General features: G+C 32.9%; 1 protein-coding gene and 1 long non-coding RNA gene across 2 annotated transcripts; both read right to left on the bottom strand.

Annotated features, from left to right (window-relative positions):
- Positions 1-1498: 1498 nt before the first annotated feature.
- Positions 1499-6497, bottom strand: LOC133798602 (phenylalanine ammonia-lyase 1-like). The gene is made up of 2 exons (XM_062236998.1): positions 5818-6497; positions 1499-3504 (listed from the first exon to the last, which is right to left on the bottom strand). The coding sequence occupies exons 1-2, from the start codon at positions 6231-6233 to the stop codon at positions 1743-1745; spliced, it is 2178 nt and encodes a 725-aa protein (XP_062092982.1). The 5' UTR covers positions 6234-6497; the 3' UTR covers positions 1499-1742.
- A 4801-nt stretch (positions 6498-11298) lies between these two features.
- LOC133794577 (uncharacterized) lies at positions 11299-12178 on the bottom strand. The gene is made up of 2 exons (XR_009875264.1): positions 12107-12178; positions 11299-11593 (listed from the first exon to the last, which is right to left on the bottom strand). It is a non-coding gene; the product is annotated as an uncharacterized LOC133794577 (long non-coding RNA).
- Positions 12179-12748: the final 570 nt, after the last annotated feature.

Genomic DNA, 12748 nt, shown 5'->3' with positions numbered 1-12748 from the left:
AATGTGGTGTGCACTTTAACTCACATATCTCACTATGCCTTTCAGCTGAACCAAAAGGAGTGTATTAGTGATTATTTTTACAACCATTATCTCCTAAATGTTATTACTCTTTCTTTGTTTCCACTAAATTAACTAGAAAAAAAAAAACACAAGCCAAGTATTATTATTTTCTTTAAATATTGTCACACATAATTAGACGTAGATTATGAAGTCATCCAATACTTGAAGAAAAATGACTTCAAACAAAAACCAAAGCATTGAAACTTAATAGAAAAAAAATGTACAAACTAACACTAAAATATATGTTCTTGTTGCGTTGTACTTTAATTTTCTCACTTAACAAACCCTCAAAAGTTACTTACCAGAATGAAACTTCTTAAGTGGCTAATACATATACCAATATGCCCAATATTCATGCAAAATAAAAAGTCCATGTAAAAATTAACTACTAAATAGTAATGCGGTGTGTCGTTCAATAATCCATACATTTTAAAAAAATTATTATTAATATTAAAAACTTTCCACCACATTATATTCATTTCTTATACTGCATAAAAAAATAAAACAACTTCAGTTTTTGTTACGTTATTTTATTATACATTTGTGTAAGTCAATTATAATAGTTACTTAGCAGCATTCAAATAGTTACGTATCCACAATCGTAAATAAGTTCCAACTCCTATATAAATTTACTATAAAACCCTCAATTGTACAATTTATTGGATCTAAAATTATGCTTCTACCCCCACTTATTTAAACTGTGTCAGCTAAAAAAAATACGGCCAATTATACAACCGGTTATACCAAGTAAAAATACTAAAAAGTCAACAAATTAACACCAATCTAAAATTGACACTTGACAAAAATCTGGGCCCCACATGAAAGACTCGGTCTTGTGAGGGACGTCAGAATTCTCCTTTTAAAAAATATAATATTTAAATGATGTAGAAAAAAAATAGAAAAATTGGTGTATGGTATAATATAAAAATTTGAGGTAAATTATAAAAAAATATGTTTTGGTGATGTATTTTGTAATACACTTTCTCTATAATATTTAGTTAAAACTCATAAAAAATCTTACCTCAGCTCCTTTATATATATATTTATGATAGCTATGCATAAACTCTAATTAATTCATATCTACATTTACATAATATTTACATATCTTCATATAATATTTTAATATTATTATTTTTCTTTATAAGTTTTCCCTCTCATTTAGTATATATTTATTATTTCTTTTTTCTTTTTCAGTTATTTTATTTTGCTTTAATTAATAAAATATGTTTAAAGATATAATATTTAAATGTTGTTGAGAAATATATAGAGAAACTCATGTATATAATATAATGTAAAACTTATGAAAAATATGTGTTTTGAGGATGTATTTTAAAAAATAGAGTAAAACATCATTGTGAGTGCTCTGGGCAGTAATAGCAAAATTTTTATTTATTCTTTATTTAAATAACCTTGTATCTAGATATTTGGAAATATAGAATGAAAGAAAAAAATGTCAGTGAAACCTACACTTTCATAAGTGTCTTTAAGCAAATACATTCCAAGTTTTCAATTTTAGAAAGAAAAAAATACACTTACAATAACAAATTATTCTTTACAGGATTTTCATTAGTGTCTTTACTATAAAATCCTGTAAAATAAAATCCACGGTACCATTTGAAAAAAAATATCATTTTAAAACTGTGAAAATTACAAAACCATATATATTAATAGATTAAATAAAATTATTCGGAGTTTATTGGAAGAGGGGCACCATTCCACTCATTCAAACAAGCAAGAATAGGATCGATCAACTGTCCTTGGCACATGGCTGTGAAAACCTTATCGGCTTCTTCTCCAGGAGACCGAACCTTCTCGCCGGTCAATAATCCGGTACCAAGCCCTTCCCTCAAGAATCGGTAAATTGGGTAAGATCTGCAGTTGTTGACTCGGTTCGGAATCGCCGATTTTCCATTTTCGATCTCGATTCTGGCGTTTTCTACCTCCTTAGGCAAGAGATTCTTCAGTTCAGCCTCGAACGTCGCGATCTTTTGGAAGATGGAGGTGCTTGCGTTCTTCTCCTGCTCGCCATTGTTGTTCTCCAGAGCATGCTCTACCAGGACTTGCCTCAGCTTCTGCATCAGTGGATATGTGGCTAAGCAGGGATCGTCAATGTAGGCAAAGACGTATTCGCGGTCGACGACCTTGAGCAGATCCTTCTCACAGAACCTCGACGGATGAAGCTCGCCGTTGGAACCGGTTGTCAAGACTCGCTTTGCCACTTGACTTACTGTGTTCTTCACTGTGTTCCTGAGATTCTCCTCCATGTGCCTCAGATCGATGGCTTGGCAGAGCGCTATCAAGAATGTGGACGACATCAGCTTCAGAATCTCCACCGCCTCTTGCGTCTTCCTCGATGAGATCAGACCCAACGAATTCACATCCTGATTGTGCTGTTCGGCACTCTGGACGTGGTTGGTGACTGGATTTGCCAGAAATTGGAGCTCAGAGCAGTAAGAAGCCATGGCGATCTCAGAACCCTTGAATCCGTAATCCAAGCTAGGGTTTCTTCCACCGGAGAGGTTAGAAGGTAACCCGTTGTTGTAGAAATCGTTGACGAGCTCTGAGAATTGAGCAAAGATGAGTTTCCCGATCGAAGCTAAAGCCAAGCGAGTGTTGTCCATGGAGACACCGATCGGCGTACCCTGGAAGTTTCCGCCGTGGAGAGCCTTGTTCCTCGAAACATCAATCAATGGATTGTCGTTGACGGAGTTAATCTCTCGCTCGATCATCTTCGTCGCAGTTCTAATTACCTCAATCTGTGGACCCAACCATTGGGGCGACGTTCTGAGAGCATATCGATCTTGCTTGGGCTTCTGAAGAGGATCCATTTCTTGAACCTTCGCAGCTGCTTTGAGTATTGAGCTTCCGTCCAGAATGTGCTCCATTATCGCTGCCGCTTCGATCTGCCCCGGGTGGTGTTTCAGTTTATGGGTCAAATGGTCTGTGAATTCAGGTTTTCCAAGCATGGCTTCAGCAAAAATGGCGGACATGATCTCTGAAAGTACGGCCAAGATGTTGGCCTCAAAGAGGACAACGGAGGCCAAGCCGGAACCGACGGCGGTGCCATTCACTAAGGCGAGACCTTCTTTGGGCTGGAGCTCGAAGAAATCGCTTTCGATTTGGGCCTTTTGGAAGGCTTCGGCTGGGGTGAGAATCTCCCCGTTGGGCCCAACAGCTTTGGAATTAGGCCTGCCTATGAGAAGCCCAGCAATGTAGGAGAGGGGAACCAAGTCCCCAGAGGCCGTAATGGTTCCGCGGAGTGGGAGACAAGGGGTAATGTTGTTGTTAAGGAGCTTTGTTATGGCTTCCAAAATCTCAAATCTAATACCAGAATAGCCTTGCAAGAGGGTGTTGATCCTCACCAGCATCGCCGCCCTCGTCGTAGAGTGCGGCAGTGTGTGGCATGATTCTGTTCCGACACCGAATATTCCAGCGTTCAAGAATCTGTTACACCAAAAAATTTTGTTTTCGTTAATTAATTAAATTAAAAAAAACAAATTATATATATTTATTATTTCTTTATATGAATAACTAGTGAATAAAACACAACCAATATCATAAACCCGGTATTGGTAGATAGGAATTCCTGTCTAGATCGAATTAGGTGGAGTTCTGTACATCTTTCAACTAATTAATATATTTTATTAAAAAAAACTAAATAATATATGTTTTTAACTATTTAATTATTTGTTCATATTTCAACGCAGTATATGTTTATATATAAGGAAATATACTCATTTTGGTACCATATTTTTGTAAAGTATTATTTTGGTACCCTCTGTTTTCAATAATGTTCATATGGTACACTGTATTTTAAAATCGTATCCTAAATTCAGATTTGATAGAAATTTTTTTGTCAAAATGATCAAACTATTATTAATTATATGTAATTATGTAATTAAATTTAAATTTGCAACTTACATAATTGACAGCAGTTTGATTAAATTGACAAAATTTTATCTATCAAATCTGAGTTTAGGTACAAAATATGTACGATTTTAAAATACATGGTACCATATGAGTATTATTGAATACAAAGGGTACCAAAATGATACTTTGCAGGTACCAAATAATAATATTTACTATATATAAACATATATTAATTTTCCACCTATAATAATACTTTTTGAATACTAACTTTAGAGTGTGCGGCGTACAATTTTGTTTTGTTATTCGGTATGTTTAGGTACCACAAATTTCTAATCAGTGCATGTTATTGTCTCTCTTTTTCACAATTTCGTCGTTTTTTTTTAATTTCTAACCAAAATTAGACGAAAACAAGTCTTTCTCTTCGGAAGCAGGTGACTATTGTGTTTCACATCTTAGTTTGAAAACAATGCGTTCACTTCAAATCTTTGGTTTAAAAGAAAAATCTAGCAAAATAGGTAATATCAAAATTAACAGAATTTCGTCCTTACTTGTTTAACTTTCAATAAGGAAGAAGTCGTGTCAATGAAACAGGTCAATGCTTAATTTTCACTCAATTTAATTATAAATGAATATATTTAAAATATAAGCACCACACATTCATACATAAATTAAACATTATTTCATTATTATATGGGTTGTTAATCACGGTCTGTTCATATTAATAATTTCTATGTATTTATGTAATATGAATGTTTTTTTGAGGGTGATTCAAACTTGAGACATTTTATGTACGACGAGGAAAGGTGTAATATCATACATAGGCTATTTGTTTTATCAGGCCAATGACAATCAAAATATTTTTCGTGTTATTGTATATATATCATATTACTATGCAACTGTATTAATTTCTACTCAATGAGCACATATTTAATGAACTCATAGGCAGGATAGGATGTATTATCTTCTCGTATTTTTCACAATAGCAATTACTATAAAAGGACAACTCATCACAGTTAATAATAATTCAATACCAATCCCACTATAATTTCATATCAAAACATTACACCAATTGACTCAATGTATTTTAAAATAATAAATCTTATCTTAAATAAATTTAATTAATTAAATAAAACTATCAACCTTACCTAACCTAATTTTGGTGCAAATATTATTATTTTTATATCACATAGAGAATATAGTTTTCTCTGTACTTTTCTCTTTCAAGTACCAGAACTTTTTTAATTAAAAAAAATGTCAAAATCACTTGTTAATCAACAACCTTAGAATTTTTATGAGTTACCAATTAGTGAAAGCAATTATTCTTTTGGTAGTTAAAATAGATTTCATATGTGCTTATAATCAGGGCAACTTTATCAATAAATTAATGTCTCAAACAGTTTTAACTAATAATCAAGGCTACGTACGTACTATACAGAAGTCATATAGTGTCATTAATGGCATCAATATATAGATGTCCACCTCGGATCCACAAACCAAAATAATTGGAAATAATTTTCCCATTATTATATTTTGTATTTCTCCCCACTACTTTCCTAACAAAACACTTCTTTTCTTTTAAAATAATAATAAATAAACATAAATAATCACGGAGATCTAAAAGTATATGGTAGATCACTAAGAATCCACCAACTCCATATTTATGGAACACCCTTTATACATAATCCTCGTGGCTTATAAATCTTAATCAACCAAATTCATGTTAATTGCATGAAGAACTTATACCAAACCACACTAAATAATAATAATAATAATAATAATACGTTAGAATAACAAGTCAATCATATTGCATGACAACCTCAATTATCATAAATTAAGCTAAACCAAAAAGAAAGGTTAATCAAGTTATTAACAAATAACTATACGTACCTAATCAGCTCCCTCTGAAGGGCTCCTCCTTGCTTGGTTCTCCTGTGGGAGGTCGCACCAAATCCGGTGGTGACACCATAACTGTCCGTACCTTTGTTCATGCTATCCATGACCCAATCGCTGCTGGCCTTTACCCCAGCCCGAGCTGACTCGGCCAGCTCAACATGAACCTGGTTCGACTCCTGGTTCGCTATAGCCGCAACCTGAGATATGGTCAGCGTCTCTCCCCCGAGTCGGACCACCGGTTTGCGGTACTCGTTCACCATACGTTTGACCTCATCCAAATGACTACCCTTGAGTGAGTCAGCCATCGCCGTCCAATTCAACGGATCATAACCCACTGTAGTAGTGGTGGTGGTGCTATTACAAAACTCCAACGATGATGATCCGTTGTTATTTTCCTTAGAAAGTTCCATACTCTTCACCGGGGGAAAAAATGTGCCCCACAAAATAGATACAAGGATTTTTTCAAAAAAGAAAAAGGATTAATATTAAATAAACTCGATCGATATTGCCCAGATGAGAATAAATATTGTATGTGTGTGTATATACGAGTTTATGTGAATGAACCAAATGGAAAAAAAAGAGAGGTGTCTTGTAATGTAGAAAAAATAGGTAAATTTGGTATGGTGGAAAGGAAAATTTTCAGCTTTTAAGACAAAGTGAAAATGTTTCCTGAGTTGGCTCACCTACAACTGGTTCTTTATATAGAAGAGTCATATCAGCACATTGAGAGTTGGGTGGGTAGGCATATGTGTTAGTTGGCAGAAGAGAATGGCCGTTCGATTGGTCTTGTTTTAGACGGCTGAGATTATGACACGTGGGAAGTTTGTGAGTTGGGGTGGGAGTTTTCTGCTAATATGAAGATCGGATAGAAACGCGTAGGATTATTATTTTATTTTTTTATTACTAAATAATACTACTAGTTGAGTGTCAAAAGCGATGGGTTTCAGAGAGAGAGATGGGGGTTGGTGAGAAGAAAGGAGGGAGCTTAGTTAGGGGCACGAAAGCACAACGTCAGCTTTAGTTAATTAGAAAACTTTGCCACCACAACCACAAAAACATATATAAGAGAAAGAAAAGAAAAATAGAAGAGTATTAATATTGGTGGGTAGGTGTGTATTAAGTCTCACTAACCTAGTCATGGTTTACCACAAATATCTAAAGAAAGTGATTTATGACTACCTCACAGTTATATATATACTAGTAGAAGTTTTGGTTGAGTAAACATTGTCTATTATTTTGATAAAATTTAGTTTGTTGTTTTAAAAATATTATATATATAATAACACTTCAAGAAAAAACAGTATTCATAACACTTAAAAACTGCTATCCGGGACTATTGATAGCACTTCTGAAAATGCTAACATAGCCCCTGTTATTAAAAGTCCAGTCTTTTCTATAACAGTTTTTGAATGTTATGTTCGATGTTATCTTAAACTATTCAATAACACATTTTTAGGTGCTATAATATTGAAATAATAACATTTAGATAGAGTTTTTGGTTATAAATTTGAAATTTAATCGTATTTTTTTCATAACACTTTTCAACTGTTACATTTGATTATTTTGATAACATTTTTAATTTGTTATATTATATAAACCATAACGATTTTTTACGCTTATAATATGTTTCTAAATCATAACATATTAAAAGTCTAGTAATAAAATTTTGTTACTTTAGTGTGGATAATATATTTTAAATTTTATTTTGATAAGTATACTTATAAGGTTTTTTTTTAATTAAAATATTTTCATTATTGTATTTTGATAAAAAAAAATCAAAATTAATCATAAAATGTAATTCTCAATAGATTGATAAACCACAAGTATTACATTAATCAATAACTAATTCAAACCATGAATATGTCTAATTCATGAGATCTTAGTTCTAACTTAAATTTGAAAGCATAACATAATAAAGTAATATAATCTTGAACATTTTTTACTTTAAAAATGAAAAACAGAAACATTACAAAATACACAAAAATAAACCATGCATGAAACTTGCTCCATCCTTCAATTCATCATCCAACCAAGTATACTTGCTGCTGAAGTTGTTTGTTGCCATCTGAAGCTCTCTAAATTGAAATCTCCTCAGGTTTCCAAGGCAAACCTCCTCATGATGTTGCTCTGAAATTTTTTAAAACACTGCAAAATTTAGTCAAATAAACAGTATGGTAATAGTTCAAAAGCTTGGCATCTATCACTCTCTAATCCAGTGAGTCAACGAGACCTCTTCTATGCTCATATAAGTTGCATAATAATTACAAACTTTTCCACAAAAAATGAGCAAAATGAGAGCTGAATAAAATGACTAAAAATTAATCAAAAGAAAACAGAGAAAAACCATATACACACGTACATACATACATACAATGTGTAGTGACTGAAACATATTAGTATTATATTTAACTAAATATCAATCCTAATATAGCTGAAACATGAAAGTTGGAAACTCCCAAAAAAGAAAAATGTATGAATAAAAGAAGTTGTCACTATAGCACAAGAAAATGTTAGCATGTAGTCTTTCTTGATGCTAGATATGATAATCAATTAGTGAACCTCAATCAGTAACATTAGCTGCAAAAATAGCTTAAGAAAAACTTGTTAAGATCTTACAAGGAGATTCAGAATGTGGTCTTTCATTGTATCAAATAAACAGCATTATCCCTTTCCACAAATATTCAAATAAACAGCTATATTTTAGGCACAATTTTAGGACATTCATAAACAAAACGAATCTGATTGGCATGGAATGCATTTTGATTTACAAGACTAATGAATGACTTATGCAAAGCAAAACTCCATATCTTTATCCGTGTTTATATTTCATTAGCATAGCTGAAATTCCCAAATACCAAAACTAAACATGAATAGAAGATCTTGGGACAAAGCAGAGAAACATTCCCACTTAAAATAAATTCAAAAAAAAAATGCACACAAATAGATTATAAATACATTTTTGATTGTTGAAGAGAATCAATTATATTTGTTCACCAATTTACATAATAAAATTGATAATAAAAAAATGTCAAAAGAACAGAGAAAACAACATCAATATTATTATCTCTCACATAATTCAGACTCAAAACAGAACCATTAATAGCTAATTTATTTTAAGAATTAACTACAAGCACCAAACGAAACCAAAACTGTAATTTAAATAAATAAACTTATCTTTTATAAGAGGGTAATCAAATACAAAATAAAAGGCTATGAAACTAACCAAAGCTACATTATCAAAAGCTATGAAACTATCAGCTTTCATAAACCCAATACAAAATATATTTTACATCATCAAGTTGTAATCTTTGCTTGATCAATCCCAAACAAACAATAATTCCATAAAAGGGAGAAACAGAGAACTAACATAGATATTAAAAATGATAGGTTCATATACAGTTGCTTTACCACCATGGACTGTCTTGACTCTTGAGACCAATTTTATCCCCATCTAAGCCTTTCAATGAATACTAATAATAGTCAAGTAGAAAAGAAAAAGCAGAGAACACCTCCTACATTCAGACCCAGAAGAGACAGATTTTTTGGGCTGTTGTTCATACTTGTATATAAAACACAGTAAAAGCAAATTGGTATAACAAAAATGCAACTTTTTACCAAAATAAGCTCCAAAAAAACTTACTAGAGAAAAAGACAACAATATACCAGACCTCAAAAAGAAGCTTGACACGCCATTTGTGGTTACACATAATGGGTTGGATCTGTTTGGCCACATTTTCAAGAATCTTCCAAGCCTTTTCCACCCCTGACTTATTCAAGGCTTTAATTTCGCAAACCTTGTGAAGATCACATTCATCTCTCTGAATACCAAAACAAAATAAAAATAAAAAATCCACCCATAAACCAAAATTAAAAGAAGCTTTTGATGTTCAGAAAAGCATCAAGAAAAGATGGAAATCAAATAAAAAAAAATATTTTAATCCTAAATCAAAGATCAGTACAGTAAAGAGTTTATACTGTTCTTATTTCAAAGATCAGTACAGTAAGTTTTAATCAGGCATCAAAACTTTGTTGCACAAATAGAAAGAATCAATTTTTATGTCTTAAAAAGAAGGGTCAATATCACAAATGCTCTTTGACAATGTAAGTTTCATTGAACAGGTTGACTCAAGGTTTCACGTATATTACTTCAAGAGTAATCAAATTCCAGTTAATTACTTGGTATCACTCAAGATTTCACAGGTTGGCTAAAACGTAAGGAGGTCACCAACTATATTATTAATCCACATAAATAATGGAAAATCCATATAAAAATTATTTTAATAAATAAAATAATAATAATAATAAATTAAAAGAAAGAAAAGGAAAGAAGAAACTGGCACAGTTGGTGTCTTTATTTCTACTTCTTTGAAAGTAAGCAAAGATAGAAATAACTTCAATGAAGAGACAAGGCTATAAGATTGAAGCCATAGGGATCAACTACAAGATTCAAACAGAAAACACATTAGAGAAATCAAGTTCTTGGTCTAGAACCATAATAGTCACTTGAAGTAATTGAAAATTCGCTCAATAAAGGAGGCAGGCAAGTGTCAAAAGGGTTGAGCTATTAAGATAAAAAGAATTGAAAATCTAAATCATGCCATACTTATGGTTACTTCAAGGACATTTCAATTCTGTTCACACTACGATTGGGCATTCTTATGGTCTTTAGTAGAAATATCACCCAAAAAATTTCTTGTAGTAAATTAATAAAACAGTTTCAAGGCAAATGAATGAAACACCCAGAAACAAAGCAAGTTATAGAAAAAATTATGGACTGTCCAATACTCAAAAATATAACTTATATACATTTATGGATGGAATCTTATGAAATGGAAACAAACGATACAAACACTTAATAAACTACCTGCCAATTTAATTTTCAAGATGAGATTACAATAAACAACTTTAAACCTCACTGCATCACTTTTGGCAAATAAAGATAGAGTAAACATATATGTTTAAAAGTTGAAGTTGACACCCCACTGGTGAGTATTGACTCACTCATTCAGTCTATGTTTAAAAGTTGCATTTACATGCATTAAAGTTAGTGTTCCATAAAAAAAGTCAGTGTTCATAACATGGGATTTTGTCTTATCTGCAGGGTCGTTATGGAACTAGGAGCAGTGCTGCTTTGACTGCAAAAACAAATGGTGAAGTTACCTTTTACGAGACTTATCTGGACAAAGACATGTGGAAGGAACAATCTGTCAGTTACCAGATTCAGAAGCTTCAGGAGAATGGAACCAATCTAGATTCAGAGGCTCTGGCTCATATATAATTTGCTTGTTTGTGCTGTGGACTGTTTGTGAATATGTATATGCATATCTATTATCTACCATATGACTCAAGTCATGCGTATTTATGTTCTAAAAGAAAGCCTTGTCAAGGCACATTTATCTATATTAATATTAAAAAAAACAGCCCAGATTCATGTTTCAGAATGAACAAGAGTTTAAAGTATCATCAGCCATCAACTAGAAAATGATTCTATCTATTAACTTGATAATCAAAACAACCGAACACAGTCATCTGAAAAAACTATAAATGTTTGTTACACTGAATTATTATTATTTTTTATTCTTGCTGCAACTATGGTATGTTAAATTAACATCACTTTTGAAGCCTAGACTCACTTATCTGCAATTTTACAAAGTACCTCAACAGTCCTGAGGACTATACATCATCTGCAGCAGAAAGTCCTTGCGTTCATCAACTGGGCATCCAAAGAAGGCTCTCACCCTTGCAGCATTTGCAATTAGGAAAGTGTAGCCTAAAAATCATGACAGATTACATTAAGAGGGAGAGAACTTGAAAACAAAAATTATTACCACAATCAGATTAAGAACAAAAAATCATCACAAACTTTCTTTCTTGCTTCAAACATAGTACAGTATATTCAATCCCTAATTTAAACCAAAATTCCCACAAATAATCACAATATTATAGTTATATATACACATGAGACAAAAAATTGCAGAAATCAAAATTGATGGAGCAATATTGAGAGATGAATGGTGAGGTTTTGGAACGGGGGAGGGAGGCCAGAAAGATGACAATGGAATGAGTGACTAGGAAAGAAGAACAACACCCAGATTCAAACTTCATTAAACTCATACTCATATTCAAAAATCCACATATAATAACTAAAATGAAAGACAAAACATATACTATGAAGAAAACCTATAAGATTATTAAACACACAGTAATTAAAATACCCCATTCTAAGGCTTCGACTACCATGAACCAACCATCAACAACAAAAATAAGTCGAGAGGAAACATACCAGATCTCGCCTCCGTCGTGTGCTGAGGAGAAGAAGACCCACGCATCGTCGAACCCGTGACCTCGCCTTTGCCTCTGCCTCCGCCAGGCCCCGTCACCTATTCTTCCAAGAAAAAGAAGAATAACGGATAGGAGTGAGAGGAGGAGAGGGCAGCGGCTTAGGGCTCTCTCTCATTTACTGAAGAGTAGGAACCATTACCAGAGTGAGGTCAGGACAAGAAAGAATACCTTTGATGTTTGCTAAGTCGAGCTGATGGGGTGGAGAGCGACTTCGTGATGTTGGAGTAGACCAATCTGACCGCCGGTGGAGGAGAACGACGCCGTGTGGTTTGAGCACGCTCTCGTGGAGGCTAGAGAGAATCGATGAAATGAATGGTGAGAATGAAGGGATTTAGGCGTTTAGAGAGAACCCATATTCAGAATGAGAGTGTTGTGTAAAATAATAAAAAAAATGAAAAGTAAAGGCGCCATTAATTCACTTGGCGCTAAATATTTCTCCCCAAATATTTTAGAGCTAAATCATTAATAACACTTTAAAAAACGGTGCTATATCTTAACGTAATATTTACTCAAAATTGTTGTAGTGTAAAATGAATTATAATTCTATAGTTCATATAAATATTTGAGTAATGATATGTGCACA

The sequence above is a fragment of the Humulus lupulus genome, chromosome 8 (genome assembly GCF_963169125.1).
Source record: "Humulus lupulus chromosome 8, drHumLupu1.1, whole genome shotgun sequence".
Lineage (NCBI taxonomy): Eukaryota > Viridiplantae > Streptophyta > Magnoliopsida > Rosales > Cannabaceae > Humulus > Humulus lupulus.
This window is presented reverse-complemented; position numbering and strand designations above follow the sequence as displayed.